Source organism: Notothenia rossii, assembly GCF_949606895.1.
Source record: "Notothenia rossii genome assembly, chromosome: 11".
In the NCBI taxonomy this organism is placed as follows: Eukaryota; Metazoa; Chordata; class Actinopteri; order Perciformes; family Nototheniidae; genus Notothenia; species Notothenia rossii.
Genome location: NC_136910.1, coordinates 15,811,698 through 15,828,619, shown reverse-complemented (window position 1 = coordinate 15,828,619; position 16,922 = coordinate 15,811,698). Strand labels below are relative to the sequence as shown.

Here is a 16,922-nt window from a genome sequence, read left to right as displayed (position 1 = left end):
TGGAGTCAGTTAGCGTGTCGCCACAAGTGCCAAAAAAAGAGCCAAACTCCCCCTACAAAAAGGAACTTTTTCAAACTCTGGACAGAGAGTCGGCACTGGGGGGAAGAAGAGAGGGCATACAGAAGAAACGTTATCCGAAGGACACTCTTTTTCACCGGGACTGATATTTGAGTTTACTCCGCTATCAGAGCGGCGGTCAGCGGGTCGCGGCCGGTGGAAACCCCTGGGGTATTCGCATCGCTTGTCAGGGCGTGTGCGTTGTTTTTTGAAAATATCCACCACCAGTTTTTCATTTAGACACTTTATTGTAGAAGCTAAAGCCATGGTTGGGGAAACAGAGGTGAAGGAGAGACCCAAGTCCAACCCGGACTACCTAATGCAGCTGATGAACGACAGGAAGGTGATGAGCTCCCTGCCCAACTTCAGCGGCATCTTCTCGCATCTGGAGCGGCTGCTGGATGAAGGTAACTTGGTTTATTTCCAGGGAGTTAAACCCCGTTTATTGGAGACTCTAACCACTTGTCACACTACAGAGACAATTACCTTTTTTCTTGGCTAATTTGATGGTCAGTGTCATAAAACTGACATTATTGACTCACTTTATTGAAAAGTCATTAACTGCCCGAATTCCTCTCTGGCTCCTAGGAAACAAATGTCACCTCCATCACACCCTGAATGATGCGGACGATAAATTATGAAACTCTTTCATTGTACTTGTTGCTTTTCACTGAATTCCCTTACAGAGATGAGGTAGTAAATACAAATTAAAAAACCAAAAGAGATGTGAACCTTAAGTAGCATATTTAATGTGTTGAGAGCAGCAGATGAGCACACACACACACACACACACACACACACACACACACACACACACACACACACACACACACACACACACACACACACACACACACACACACACACACACGGGCAGTTGGTGATGGGAACAAACAGACAGTTGTTAGTCTTTCCCAGTGACCTAATGCGCAGGCTTATGTGAATGCTGCAGCCCATCCCTGAGCAGGAACGAGAGCATGTCACTGAGTAAAATATTTGATTTGAGGCTACTTTACATGCTGCATGTGCAACTAATCAATGCCCTTCACTTGTTGATGTCTAACAGTTTTTGTTTTTTTTGCAGTTCTGAAGTAACACAATCTCACGGCATTGCAACAGTTGATTTCAAAGTGAGGTCTTATTTGCCAAACGTCCCCTTTTTAGAATGTCAAGGCCTGTTGTTGCTACTGTTGTTTCACATCAGGATCACCAAGATCCTGACTTTGTGCGCTTTGACAAGTCTCATGACGCAGCAAGGTTGATCTCATACCAGACGACCTCTGCAGCCTGACAAATAGGTCAAGTTAACATCTCCAGTCGTGTACATGTTGACGACTGACAGCCGGGCTTATTCGTCCCTCACCCTTAATAACGTGACACCCTCGGTTAGAATGAAAGGCATTGTGCCATGCTCATTTTCAGCCTGGCTTTGTCTTCTGCCTGAGTAATGTGGACAAGGGCATTGTACCAAAAAAGTTTTGCAGGGTAACAAGAAAGCCTGTCAGTCAAACATCTTGACCGGCTGCATGTTTGTGGCATATTTGGAAACACAGTGCGGTGAAGTCCGGTTTAAATATAAACCATTGACAAGTTGAAGTGATGAGATAAGGCCTGCTACAGTCCCCCCCACCACCACCACCACCCTTTATCTCTCTCTCCTTCCTCCACTCTCTTGTTCTTCTTTCACTTCTCATTTTCCTCAATGCTCTAACTGAAGTGTGACAAAAGCCCTGCTTGCCTGTGCAGATTTGTTTGTGTGTGTCTGTGTGTGTATGTATGTGTGTGTGAATTTTAATTGTCACTCTTAGTCTGTAACAGGTCAGAAGAGGTTATTAGAGGATCATCATTGTCCCTGTAGCTGTGGCTGTAATTATAGCATCCTACTGTAGTTATTATGGTCAGACTTATCAGAGCAGGGAGACATGCCTGTCAGCCTGCTTAGGTCAGATGATATTTGTGCCTCGAGGCAGATATTCTGTCGTGTGTGTGTGTTGGTGTGAGTTCAAGCCGGGGGTCTGTTGGTATGTGTTGCGTATGTGTTTGTGTAGCGCAGTAGTCAGTTATTATTGTGCCAGCGTGTCATTACAAAGGCATCAGAGGCTAACATAGGTCATTGAGACAACACCAAACAAGCAGACAGCCAGACAAACATCTCATTTATTTAGGATGGAGTTTCCGCACCAAACCTAAGGCAACATTTGGACCATTTTGGTACATTTTAAGAAAAAATTGCTACAATTCCAACAATTGCCAACATTTTTTGCGATTATTTGTAACTAAATTAATATCTTTTAGTTTTAGACTGTCGGTCTGAAAAACACATATGAAGACTCCTAGGAATATTTATTCCAATTATGAAATAATAGCCGATAAATGATTGTCTGTTTATAATAGAAAATTGCTTTCCTAGACAAAAAAAGGTCAATATCAACACACGCAGATACAGTAGGTGGCAAAGAAAAACAAGCGCATCACGACAAGACATGTCACAATTTGAAATACACGTTTTTTAATGTATATTTTTACATTTATCCATAAACTCCAGGATATTAGCTTCTTTTAAAAGAAAAGAAAGTCAAATGATCTTATGTGTATCGGCCATGAGAAACAGCTGATATTGGTATCAGGTAAAGAAAAAAAAAACATCATGAATCTTCGCTTTTACTGTTGCCTTGAGCATATGATTTATTGAGGAATCTGAAAATGTTTTGAAAAATAATCACTAGTTGCAGCCTTACTGCTTTGTAAAAATATCGATGGCGGTCTATATTGATGTTGCAACACTGTCTTCTACAATAAACACTAAAGGGTCGAGTAGGTCAATGTGACCATGCTGACATGTCTGTTTTTTTTCCTGTTATTTACTGAGTAAAAGGGTAAAATGTGTGTGTGTGTGTGTGTGTGTGTGTGTGTGTGTGTGTGTGTGTGTGTGTGTGTGTGTGTGTGTGTGTGTGTGTGTGTGTGTGTGTGTGTGTGTGTGTGTGTGTGTGTGTGTGTGTGTGTGTGTGTGTGTGTGTGTGTGTGTGTCTGTGTGTGTCTGTGTGTGTTGGACACAGTTGGAAATAGAAATGGAAATAAATAAATTGTCTGTAATAGAAGAGGCCTGGTTGCAGAGCATTAGGTGGTTAGATTCTACGTTGGGTTGTATAATTCTGGTAACCGTCTGTCTGTCTGACTGTCCGTCTGTCCCACTCAGAATTTCCTGTAATTCTGGTGACAGTGAGTCATCGTCCTAGTTAAGGACGGTCTGAAGAAACGTGACACTTATGGTTGCTCATTTACACTCAGTTTAATTTTCCTCCCTCTTTCTGTCTTCCAGAGATCGGCAGGGTACGCAAGGACATGTACAACGACACAGTGAACGGTGGCATGTTCAACGGGCGGGACATGGAGGAGCTTCCCGAAGCTGTTGGCCCCGTGGCTCAGCTCCAGGAGAAGCTCTACGTGCCTGTCAAAGAGTACCCAGACGTGAGTGGATAAATACGTGACCTTTGACCTTTGACAAGAGTTTCTGTTTACTTTATCAGGTCATTTTATCTCCTCTTAGTGACAGAAAGGGCTGCCAAATAGTTACTGAGGCTTTTAATCACAGCTTTTCATTTAATCTTAAAGCTGATTTCATTCTGAGATCATCTCTGCTCACACCCGATGATGTAATCGAGACTTCAAATAAATCAATAATGAACCCAGGCCAGTGTTTCCAAAAAGATAAAAATGAATATATCACATTATGTTTGAGTCAATATTCCCAATCACAATATTTCATTTAACACCATATATATTCATGAGAGCTAATTGCACCGAAGTGAAGAAACAAGTACGTATCAGCCCCCGCCAAGCACAGTTAAGCGCTCCAATGTAAGTTACGTTGATCCAGATTGAAATGGCTCACATGATATTCTCCGCGCATCAGCTCGCCAATCACTGAATACAATGACAGGCTGTCCTCACTCACATGACAGGAGGTTAACAGGACACACACACTGCAAAACGGTTGAGACAAGGTTACATTTAGAGAGCAGTTCCTCCTTCTGGGTTTGTGTGAGTGTGTCGAGGGTTATAGTAGAGCAAATGTGTTGCAACTAAAGTGAACATTAGTTTAAGCTTGGTGGAAGAGGCTAGACAAATGGTTTGAGAGACAAATGTGAGAGACAGGGGAATGAAACACACACACACAGAGGGACAGCTGTCTAGTTAGTCACTCAGTCTTAGTGACAGATAAGGTTAAGAGAACGGCGCTGTCCTGTTATAACACCAGCACCAGCCAGCACCCAAATAATAATCTATTTTCGTCTCTGTTAGTAACACATCGCAGATGCACAAACATTCACTTGCAGCACATGCAGATACACACACATTGTGAATAGACAGTCTTTGATGTATGTGTGTGTGTGTATTTCTTCCTCCAGGCCTTCTCTTTGATTATCAATGAGACTGTTTTTGCTCTTTGGTGTAGTTTAACTTTGTAGGGAGGATCCTGGGCCCACGTGGACTGACGGCAAAACAACTGGAAGCAGAGACCGGCTGCAAGATAATGGTGCGAGGCAAGGGCTCCATGAGAGACAAGAAGAAGGTATGCACACTGAGAAACACACACAAACACACAATATACATGCTTTCATGGTCAGTTTCACTTGAGTAGCTCTGTACGTATAGATGTTATGCATGTTCACATCACCTTTACTTAAAGGTTACTTAATAGTTTGAAAGTCTTGTTTTCTGGTCAAGCAGAAGAGAAAATCCAAAGCCCTCACGTGTCTGTACACTAAATATGAAGCTGCAGCCAAGAGACCTTAGCTTAGACTCAAAATGGGGGGAAGCTTGACTCTGTCCAAAAGTAAAAACAGTATTCTCTTCTCTCCAACCAAAGACTCCAGATGATAGAGTTACATTGATTAGTTAACTAAACTAATGTAGAATGTGTTAACTAATCAATAAGAGTATCTATTGACAAATGATCTCCAACTCTTTTGATAGTCTCCTAGACATGTTCATGCTTAAAATGCTGTATACAGCCACTCCAATATAGAAGTCTCTGGAATTTGACCCATTTAACTGAACATCTTTTGGACTAACAAAACAAGCAGCCAAGGGGAAGCTGGGAACAGGCTTAGAAATACCATTACCCAGTGAAACCATAAGGTGGCATATTTACACAGCACTTTTTGTTCGGCTATAATACTGAGATATAACGTGTTCAATTAGTGTGCATTAGGAAGCTTGAGAAGTTCTGCTTAGCACTTAGCTTCAGATAGAGCCAGGCGAGCTGTTTTGCCCAGTTTCCAGTCCTTATGCAAAGCTAAGCTAACTGGCTTGGGGTTGATTCTACAGATATGAGAGTGGTATCATGTTTTCTTATCTTACTCTCTGCAAGAGAACCCAAAACATTGGCAGCAGTTGGTTCCAATTCACTTTAGCAACGTTTTAAAAGTCAACCTTCAGAAACATTTGGTTAAGCCAGGGATGCCGTCCAGATGCACTTAATGTGTACTTCCATTACTGTCAAAGGAACAATGTTGACATGCTTCAAATTGATTTCATTTTAGTAATGCAATACCACTCAGCAACAACAAAACAATAAAGATGGGTACATGGTGTTCAGATGCATTTAAGAGGAGCAGCTTTGACCTGGAAGGAAGTCAATAGCAGGCTGCAGGCTGAGAAAAATACAAGGATCCATCTATCTATCTATCTATCTATCTATCTATCGATCTATCTATCTACCTATCTATCTATCTATCTACCTATCTATCTATCTACCTATCTATCTATCTATCTATCTATCTATCTATCTATCTATCTATCTATCTATCTACCTATCTATCTATCTATCTATCTATCTACCTATCTATCTATCTATCTATCTATCTATCTATCTATCTATCTATCTATCTATCTATCTATCTATCTATCTATCTATCTATCTATCTATCTATCTATCTATTTATATATATATATATCTATCTATCTATCTATCTATCTATCTATCTATCTATATATCTATCTATCTATCTATCTATCTATCTATCTATCTATCTATCTATTTATCTATCTATCTATCTATCTCTCCCTCCTCTCCCTTTTCTCTCAGAATGAGTTTTTGGTTGTCAGTTTTTCTGTCCTGGTGTTCGGTCCATCTGTTCCCTCTTCCTCTCCCCTGGTGTCTGCTGTTGGACGGCTCAAGCTTTCCAAACGGCAGGTGGAGCAAGTCCAGCATTCCTCCCCGTCCCCTCTCTCTCCAGAACATTCTCTACCTCTCACGCCCCTCAGAGAGAGAGAGAGACACACACAGAGACAGAGAGGAAGGAAAACAGAGACACAGTGGGAGGCAGTGGGGGAGATGAGAGGAAGATGTTGACTTTTGGTGTTTTTCAGAATGATGCATCTCACTTGACAAAACATAGCGGATAGGATGTCCCAGCATGCCTTACTGAATACACAGAGCACTTCATAATTTCACTTTGAACTAGGGATGAAACAAACCGTTAATCTCATTAGATATGTTTAAATAACTGATTGTTCCCGCTCTGAAATGTAAAGTTGTACTTAAAGGTGACTTTTCCCGTAAAATGTGTACTTTTTTAGCTGAGAGTTAGATGCGAAGATTGATATTACCCTCATATCTGTTTGTTGAATATGAAGCTACAGCTGGGAGGAGGAGGTTAGCTTAGCATCAAGACTGGAAACAAGAGGAAACAGCTGGTCTGGCTTTGAAGTCACTGCGGACAGCCAAGAAATAGGTCCAACACATAAAGTTCCGGTAATGTTTAAACAAAAGTAGTTTGTAAGACGGGTTGCCTAACATATTGGAGATAAAAAGTGATCAAAGTTGTTTGGACACACGCATTGAGAGGGGGGTTGGATATTGTTTAAATACGCACTACTCAACAGTATGGAAGTCTTCATAGTGTTGCACTAAGTTGTTCACATGAAAAGTGAGAAGAGGAACTAAAGATTCGTGTGCAGTCTCACTCTTTCACCTCTGCACAGCTGGACGATCACGGCATGGAGTTCAGTGTGAATGTTGGAATTTCAGAAAGTTACTCTCCAATCTGATGTTGGAAAGCCGTGGGGGGAATTGGTTTCTGAAGCTTTTCATCCATCCAATAACCACTTTCAAAGAAGCATAATGGAAGCTTAACCACCCATGAAACCACAATTTGTCATTTTAATTTAGCTTTATTTTTAAAAGATAAAGAAATCAAGATTCAATTTACTGATTTGGTGAGCTTTAGAGTTGGACTCTAGTAAGCATTTCACTGAGCGAGGCTAGATGTATTCCAGACTTGGCTAAGCTAATAGTATCTGGACTGTAGCTTCAGATTGAACAGATCACATTGTCATATTGATTTTTCCCTTTTAACTCCTAGCAAGAAAGCAAATAAGCAGATTTCCCAAAATATAAAAAGTATCTTTTTAGCACATCAGTGCTTTAAGCAAGTATTTTACATGATTAAAACTTAGCGACTTAGCATGCAAACATTTGTATTTAGCACTTATTACAAAGAACTGAGGTCGCCATCAGTTTTGAATGTATTTCATGATGAAAGTAGTGGGCAAAGTGCCTGTAGTGCAAAGTGCCCCTACAAGATCTACCAGACCAAATAGTTCCCAGTTGTAAATTATAAAAAAAGCTTCTCTAACGAGTTCCCAGAACCAAATACACTTTCTTAAATTGCTTAATTTGATGAGCATGGAATAAAATACAGATTTGTAATTGTATTTGGAATGGAAAGCTATCCAAAACAGACATTTACAAATCTAACCATGTTCATCTGTTTTGTTCTATTAACTAAAGGGAAGGAGACCAACAAATACAACCAACAACAAGGTCATTATTATTATTTTTGACTTAATAAACTACTATAATCATAGATGCTGTGGTCAAAATCTGAATTTCAATTAGTAGACTATTAGGCATTAGTTTAGATAAAGTGTCGGTGAGAAAAAAGGGAGTGAATAGATAAGGAAATAGCTAAGTAAAGTGTGATTTGGGGAGTGCTTCCTTTAATAAAATGCACTGTTAAACTTGAATTCTTTGAAAAGCAACAAGGTTATTTCACGAGTTTGATAACTCTTCCAAAGCTCCGTTACACAACCTTGAGCCTAGTGTGTAGTCTGAGGCCATCCAGAAAATCAAGCCAAACTAGAAGAAAAAGTGAAATCCTGTCCTCTCACTGTGCCAGTCATGAGCTTGTGTGGTGCATTCAAACGGAGCTTTAAAAAAGCTTTTTGTGTTTCAGGAGGAGATGAACCGAGGGAAGCCCAACTGGGAGCACCTCAGCGAAGATCTCCACGTCCTGATCACAGTGGAGGACACCCACAACCGGGCCAAGATCAAACTCCAGCGGGCTATCAACGAGGTCAAGAAACTTCTCGTGCCAGCTGTGAGTATCAGTGCGAACCCCTTCAGTGTCCCATATTATGGTCTGGACTGATGGAAAAGCTGCGTGTGACTAGATGAGAGTTCACTGTGTTGGTATGCATGGAAGGGGGAAGGGGATTGTCAGTCCAAAAACTGTGTGTGTTTGTGTCTTTTTTTTGTGTTTTTGTGTGTGTCTCTGTGTGTATGAGAGAGTATGTGTAAGGGGTTAGGGTAATTAGGGAACACGCATAAAGGGGTTTCCATAGTAACCCCGGGTTGTTTGAAAGGCTGCGGGAATGAATGGAGAGTCTGTTCACTTGTTCTCCCCACTCCATCACTCCTTTCACTCGTTCACAACTCACTTCATTCCCAACTACTGGCTACAGTATTCCTTTTTCTTCCTGTTTTTTTGTCATCCACACAAAAGGACATTTTGATTGCACTCCTCCACATTTCTCACATTCTACAGCCCACCTACGTCCCCCCTACGGACATACATGCATGAACGTGATGACAAATAAGTAACGCATTGATTACATAGATGCAGGAACTGTCTTAATTATCCCGTTAGACGCATTAGCACAAAAGCTCATATTGCGAAAATCACAAGGCACCTTCCTTTTTTCCCTCTTTGCATTATTCACGACAATAGAAACTGAATGAATAGACCAGCAGGGGGATTTCTATTATAGCAATCAGCCGTCACTTCCGCTCTGGTCACAACACGGGGTCGGCCAACTCCAGAAGTTAAAGGATGTAAGAAATATATGTGGGCAATCAGGAGCTGGACACCTGTTAATCTTTGTTAGTGACTGCGTGCGTGCGTGCGTGCGTGCGTGCGTGCGTGCGTGCGTGTGTGTGTGTGCGTGTGTGTGCGTGTGTGTGTGTGTGTGTGTGTGTGTGTGTGTGTGTGTGTGTGTGTGTGTGTGTGTGTGTGTGTGTGTGTGTGTGTGTGTGTGTGTGTGTGTGTGTGTGTGTGTGTGTGTGTGTGTGTTGAGGGTATGGTTAATGATATGTGTTAATTTAACCCAGCCAACCTTGCTTTCCAACTGTAAATCAGTCAAGCTTTTCACCAAGCTGTAACTGGAGCTAGGAAGTTAAATATGTCCTGTGTGGTGAAGTCACTGTATTCAAGGACTGGTCAACTGCATTTCAGACAATGACATTTGTTTACATGCACACTAATGTTACACTATGGTTACGAACTTGATAAATATTCATGTTGCAAACAATCCAACTGACATACGGTTCAGAAGGCTGGGGTTGATGTACATGCTTCAAGAAAAACAGGTGGTCGGAAGTAAAACACACTTTGAAACATTATGAAAAAGCTTTTTATTTTACAAGCTTTTTGATTTGCACAAATAAAGCATTTTGGACCTGTTTAAGAAGGTGGTTTTCGGAACAAAAGAGAGAGGCTGTGTTCCCCCGGTCTAACAAATCTGCCACCGGTAGAACACTTTGAAATAATTGGAGTTGTGCATATCAACATTTGTCTGGGAATATTATGGAGATATCCTTCTTTTTACTGTTTTATTCAATCATATTAGAGTAAATATATTTTGGTTTTGGGCTAAAAAATAAAAGAATAAAGACATCATCTCAGAATTTGAGAAACTGTGATGGACATTTTCAATTTGTTCTGATATATCATAGCCCTAACCAGATTTGATAAAGAAAATCATGTAATAAACAGTAAATCATGTAAATCATGTAAACAGTAAATCATGTAAACAGCCTTGTAGGAATATTGTTTTTGATTTTTCTAGGGCAAAACCTGAAATATTTTGTGCATGTTGTGTTAATATAATAGAAGGCTAGTGCAAACACAACTACGTCTTCCCCCTGACTTCATTATTTGTTCCTGCATAGTGTAACATTTGCTGACTTTTTGACTCCCACAAAAGGGAATTAATTCACTTGTCAAATGACTGAATGACTGTCCTTGCTAAGTAAGCTGATTGTGCTGTTCTGCTCTGGTGTAGGCTGAGGGGGAGGACAACCTGAAGAAAATGCAGTTGATGGAGCTGGCCATTCTCAATGGGACCTACAGAGACGCCAATGTCAAGATGTGTAAGGATGACATCATGGTTAACTTGTGGAGGAGGGTTGGTGGGTCTGGGTACAGGAGTCCACTGTACATATGAACAATGCCTTTGTTTTTCCTGGTAAATAGACTGTTTGTCTTCTCCTCTTCTTCCCTGTCTATTGTTTGTGTGTGGGTGTGTGCATACTTGCATTATTGCAAATTTGTGTGCTGCACAGCCTGCGCTGGCTTCCCTATGGGGACACCTCAGGCGCCTCGGCTCATCACAGGTCCGACGTCGTGCCTGCCTCCCTCAATGCGCAACTCCGCCCAACTCCCCACGCAGACCATGTTGCCTCTGATTCGTCAGATCCAGAGTTCCGCCCTCATGCAGGGAGCCAATCCACACCAGGCGCTGGTGCAGCAAGGGCCTGAATCTGGAATCATCTACGCACCCTACGACTATCCCTACACACTTACGCCATCCATATTGGAATACCCGATTGACTCAACTGGAGTTTTAGGTACTTAGAAAGAAAAAGTTCATAATTTCATATAGAGTCAATGGATGTATTATGAGAACTGGATACTGGCCTTCAATGGAAATTGCTTACCAATCGCATACGTCAACAACAACAAAACTAAAACCTAGGACACCAATTATTCGACCGAACATCAAGCAATATTTGCATTATTGATGGTGGCTAATTGTTGTTTGAGTTATTTACAGTCAGAGTTGGATAACTGAAAACATGGTATTCAACAAGCTATTTCAATTTGGTCCCGTTCTATGACAAATGCAGGCTCATTATTAAATACCGCCCCACATCTGAGTATCTCCACTTGAGGCTTGAGAACTACCGTTGCATTTTAAAGCATGTCAATCAGAGCATCGCTAACATCAAAGCATGTAAACATGTTCTGGTAAATCCAAAAATACATGTATGAACCGGAACATTTGCATGCTATATTATGGCATCAATGCTGAAAAAGGGCATCTTCAATTCAACCCATTATCTTTGAAAGTGGGTTTTATTTGACCTACACCAACAGTGAAGAACGAGCTGTTTCATTAATGTCGATGATTTAAAGAATTTGCAAAGTTAGTTAAATATCAACCTTTTTTGAGGTTAGAGTAAGAGCCACGGAAAATGTGCCCGTACGTCCCTACATGCACAAAATAGTTTCTTACTTCTGAAGTAGCGAACCTCGAGCGAAGACCAAAGTTTTAAGAATCTTGACAGCCGTGATATTTTCAGATTTTGTACCATGGTTTGCAACTGGTACAATTTGGAGGCCAAATCCAGCTCTTGTAATACATCCGGGTAAAATGTATAAATGTATACTGAAGCTAATTGTTGGGCTAACAGTCCCTTCTTCCTGTGTTTTCGCAGGTATGGCTTTCCCAACCAAAGGCTAGGGTGATAGCAACCCTTCCTAGCACACTCAAGGACTGGCTTGCAGAGACCCCTCCCCCCTCCCTACATACTTGTCCCACATAGCAAACACTCAAAGTTTGCTCATACTTTAGGATGACAGACAGTCATTCTGTAGTCAAGTGTCCATTCCTGTTAATTTCCTCTTTGTATTAGCAGACTAGTGTTGTGGTTTGACAGCTATTTAACTTTTTTTAATAGTTCAGCTTCCGCTTGTAATTTTAACACATTTTAGTGAACTCATAGATATTTTAGCGCCGCTGTTTGTGATTTAATATAACCTTATTTTAATCACAGAGCTATAGAGTGACTTTGCTTACAGCTGATGTTGAATCTACTAGTGAAGCTTAGTGAGAAATTAGTGGTTTGGATTCATATTTTCTTTAGAGAACAGAAGACCACAAAACAACAAGAATTCTGTGTCTCAGAGAAGCAAGATGTTTTCGTTCTTTTTTACTTATTTTTCGCCCTCAGCCTTGAACACTTTGTAAATTCCTGGTTTCACTGATGTTGGTGCCATGGGTGGACTGTTTGATGTCTTTCTGATGAGTAACCTTCTGTGTTCTGTTTTGGCGATGTCAATGGCTGTTAGCAGGTGCCATGACCACTAAGGTACGACGCCACGACAAGAGAATCCATCCTTACCAAAGGGTAGTGACCCCAGACAGAGGTTAGTTAGCTCACCAGCCACTTTATGTGTATGTGTGTGTGTGTGCGTGCATGCGGACCAATGGACCAATTTCAGTTTACACTTGTTTGTAGAACCGCATGCCTAAAGTAAAGAAAATAAATATCAGGCGCAAAGGGTCACACGCTGAAGCAGCTTCAGTGTAAAATGTGAAACGTTTTTGTTGCAGTGAAGTGAAATAAGCGAGTAGATTTGGGAGGAACTATGTGAGGGGTGACAGCTGTGGCGTTGTCTTCACTCACCCTGGTAGATAAACTGGACGGCTTGCAGGCCGGGACCCTCTCAATTATAATGGATCGCTCCGTTCATGTGACTCAGTCCTTGTGACTATGGAGTCCTCTCTCAGAATTTTTTCGTTGTTGATGTTTTTATCTCTTCAGTACTATTTTTAAACCCTGCAAATAACTGTGGGAAGTTTTATTTATACCCAATTTCATTCCAGTAGATTGCCACAAATGTTTTTATTATTATTAATTAAATCCTGTGTTGTGCCCAATGACTATATGACACTTAAAGTAACAGTGATTGTCTTTTTTTCTGAAGGTCATCCAATTCAATATGATCTTTGGTCTTAACTACTAAAACACAGCGTGTGATAACTACTGAGGTCTGTGTTACAAGCTCTTTTGTATAAAATACTGTTTTTTGTGGTCTTATCAGTCGCCCACTGGACTTGATCATTGGGGCTGTTTACATCTTTCATATATTTCCTAGCCAGAGTGGTGCTGTTACCATGTATTTAGCTGCAAAAATAAATTTGTATATAGGGATTTTAAGGATTTAAGTGCTTATATGAAACTTATCGAACAAGATCGCTTTGGAAATAGTATTTTTCTTTTCTTTTTTTTTTTAGTTTGTATATTTTTATTTTTGTTTCTACGATATGCTTTTTATAGATGAAGTGTCTCCATGTAAACTTCAAACTTTTATTCAAGGTGTGTAGCTACTACTGTTTTAGTCACCTCGAAAGGTGGCAATGAAGGCAGTGTTTTGCTCTGTCTATTTAAGACGAGGTGGCCTTCTCAATTCACAGGCCTCTTGACTGTTTTATGCAATAGAAAATGGACTAGCTAGCTACGATATATGTGTGTGTGTGTGTGTGTGTGTGTGTGAGAGCGGTGGTGCTCTTGTTGTACATGATGGACAAAAAACACTAAAAGGCAATAAAGATGACTATTGAAAAAAAAATCTCTAAACAAAACCAAAGCCTCTAAATTCTTGTAGCTAGTCTGTCTACTGTTAAATTGTTTCTAAATACCCTCTTAAATCACCATCTCTTAACCTCTCATCACTATCTCTTTTGGTGCCTTTTTGCTTACTGTAGTCATTACGTGCTCTTCTAATACTTCATAGCAAATTGATCAAACCATATTCACAACTTTTACACACAGATTTTACGTCTGCTGCTCAACAATAGCTCTACTTGTCAGTAAGCGTCAGTATTTCTGAGGCCCAGACACTTTTCTTGGACATAAAGGTCACTCTCTCACCCACATGAAACCATGCCGTCTCCCTCTCTGTCCATGGTTTCACTGTCTGTCGAGTAGTATCACTATAGCAGCGGTCCCACAGCAGGAGGGGCATCTCCTAAAACGTAACCCTGCTAACACCTTCATGAGCACACGTGAGCATCGCTAACCAGCCATTCCTCGTGTCACCACCCGTGGTTGATGTGAGTCCTTCTGAATGGTCATGCAGGGCTCATGAAGGTGTTGCGCAGCTCCTCCTGTAGCGCCCCTCATGCTGTGAGACTGTAGTAGATCTGCCTTGTTGTCATCCTGACGCCACTAGCTGACACTAATCTCTCTTCTATCTTTTTTTCTTTTTATGTCCCCTTTTATGTGCCCTTTTTGTTTCCTTTCCACGTCTGTCCGTCTGTGTCTGTCTAACTCTAGCTGCCACGGCAACTAACCCATGACCCCTTGACCTTCTGACCTTTCCGCCCACTGATGACCCACCCATCTCCGCCTGCTGGCGTGCTCATTGGCCCACGGCCCCGTCACTCCCCAAGCTCAGCCAACCAGACCAGCACATTGGGAACAACCCGGCTGCTTCTGTCTAATCAGCCAACCAGACGACAGCGATCATGGGAATAAACCTCAGGACCCCGCCCACCACCAAGTCCTAACCCAAACTTTACCAAACGTGCCTTCCTTCCCAAAGTCCAAAGCCAGTCGGAGAATGTTTTATAACCAGTCGAAATCCCAATCTGTAACAGCTGCTGCCTTGCATAACAAGTAGACTTTACTGGGGATGGGCTCCTAAACCCAGCTGTCCTGCCCACAGCCCATGTGATGCAATAATAATGACTATTAATATCATGGTAACTATACTGATGATAATGGTACTTATCCAGCACAGAAACCTTCCACAACACTAAAACAAAGAAGGATATGTTGGTATTCACAAGCTTCTTTTCTCCTCTTATTTAAAGGAAAATCGACCAAATGATCATTTGTATATTAAATTCTCACCCCATGAGACATATATCTGTGAAGAAAACGTAGTTTTTATCGCACGACTACATGGTGAACAAAGAATCGAAAAACTGTTGATAATTTAAGAATTGTCTTAATTTTTTGATTCTCTTTTCACCGTGGTGGAATGCAGTAAGACAAAGTTTTCCTCAAGAATTCAAGGGGAAACTGGGTGAGTATTTGACATGCTACTGGCAATTTTGAGTGGAAGAACTAATTATTGTTTTCCGCACACTTTTTAAAGGGAATAATGAGATACATTAATTGTTTACAGATTATAATTGGCTTTTACATGTTAATATGTATACACACTTTCTCTTGAGTGGTAAAACAAACAATGTATTTAAATTGTTACTTGTTACTTTTCTTCTCGTATTATTTTGTGCGTTAATTCCTTAAAAGATGAGTGATTTTAAATGTTTCCTTTGGCAAATAAGACAAAAAAGCCATCGCTAGAGTAAGGTAAACATTTTCAAGGTAAAAAAAACCTGTGATCAGAGAAGGAATCCAAAATGCCAAAGTATCTTTTTGAGCTTTTTCTAAATAAGTAAATAATCTCAATACTGACTCAACATATGCAGTATAAATGCAATGTCTGTACTACAGTACGGACACACACACAGAGGGAAGGTTGCACTTCTTATTTCTAAACAGAGGACTTACACAGCGATGCCTTTTTCACACTACAGTATTGTACGAGCTTGAACAACAGTACCTTTATTTATTTGAGAGCGATGGAACAATGTTACACCTAAATCTTTCCCTGCATTGTGGGTTTGTGCCCAGCATGAAATTCTGTCCTTTGGGTTTATGCAGATTATTTGTCATTATCTACATTTTATGGCCCACATCCTCTTCTCAATTCAGATGTTAGTGCCAAAAAAGTGGCTCATTTGAATCGGAAGTGCAATGCGGTATTGAAGCAGCAGCTACGATGTTTGAAATGTTTATGTGTGAGGTTTGGATACCTCCGGAGAGCAGTGTTATATTCTATCTTTTTGTTTGTTTGTGTTTTTGATTGTTTTTGTCCATATTTCTGCATGTGTATCCACTTTTTCAGAAGGTGTGCTACGGTTAAACACACGCAAACCAACTGATGCCTTGACATACAAAAAAAAGAAGAAATCATGGAGCCGTAACATTTGTAACAAGTTTATAATGTATTTTTATATTCTATTTTGTACGTGAGCATAACATTAAATGACCTTTTCAGATACAAAACATCATGCCTTATTACGGAGAGTAATTTGATGAATTTAACGATCCTTCATGTGTCAATATTAGTAACCAATGTCCTAATATACTGGAATCTCTGATGTCCTCTGTACGATGAGCCTTTGAGATCCTTACTTGCCTTCTGTGCCTTTTGTAGACTATAAGTGTGACATTAACAGTGTAGAACAACATTAATCTACTCTTCAGTGACAAGTGTAGGTTACTAACTGTTACCACTTCTGTGACTATTAACCACTTTAATGGTATCTGTGTCTGCTTTGGAGTCCTTTACAAAGAAAACACGTGTGTCTAAAAAATTGAAAGATATGTGTTGAACTTTTAACTTTGAAAGTGAGCAGGAATAACTCTTTGTACACTATTAAACTCATAGTTGTTAAACTAACACACTTTGTTGCTTTTTCTCTGTAGCTCTTAATTATGCAAATCAGCTTCCTTTCTGCATACTAATCACCAAACACTCCTTAGATACCGCGGAGGGGGGAAGAGAAACTGGCAGATACTTGAGACAAAATGCAGGGAAAAGGCCACAACATGTTTTTCCCACTTCTCCTTTTCTGTGCTCCTTCTCTTGTTCTCCTCCTGCTATTTAAGTAGACATTACACACATGGATGTCTGTAATAAGAGAGAACAAAACAC

General features: G+C 40.5%; 1 protein-coding gene across 4 annotated transcripts in view; it reads left to right on the top strand.

The window, feature by feature from the left end:
• The window catches only part of qki2 (QKI, KH domain containing, RNA binding 2), a 16,762-nt gene extending 95 nt beyond the window's left edge, over nucleotides 1-16,667 (top strand). Inside the window, exons 1-9 of one of the 4 annotated variants that reach the window (XM_079659466.1) lie at nucleotides 1-464; nucleotides 3,377-3,525; nucleotides 4,514-4,630; nucleotides 8,301-8,444; nucleotides 10,408-10,495; nucleotides 10,688-10,972; nucleotides 11,819-11,842; nucleotides 12,480-12,554; nucleotides 14,468-16,667. The exon at nucleotides 1-464 is cut by the window's left edge and continues 95 nt beyond it. In XM_079659466.1, coding sequence (XP_079515592.1) covers nucleotides 323-464; nucleotides 3,377-3,525; nucleotides 4,514-4,630; nucleotides 8,301-8,444; nucleotides 10,408-10,495; nucleotides 10,688-10,972; nucleotides 11,819-11,842; nucleotides 12,480-12,554; nucleotides 14,468-14,490 — 1,047 coding nt within the window. In that variant the 5' untranslated portion in view covers nucleotides 1-322 and the 3' untranslated portion in view covers nucleotides 14,491-16,667. Of the gene's footprint in view, nucleotides 465-3,376; nucleotides 3,526-4,513; nucleotides 4,631-8,300; nucleotides 8,445-10,407; nucleotides 10,496-10,687; nucleotides 10,973-11,818; nucleotides 13,761-14,467 lie in introns of those variants that run through there. The other 3 variants (XM_079659465.1, XM_079659467.1, XM_079659468.1) reach the window with 3 other exon arrangements.
• Nucleotides 16,668-16,922: the final 255 nt, after the last annotated feature.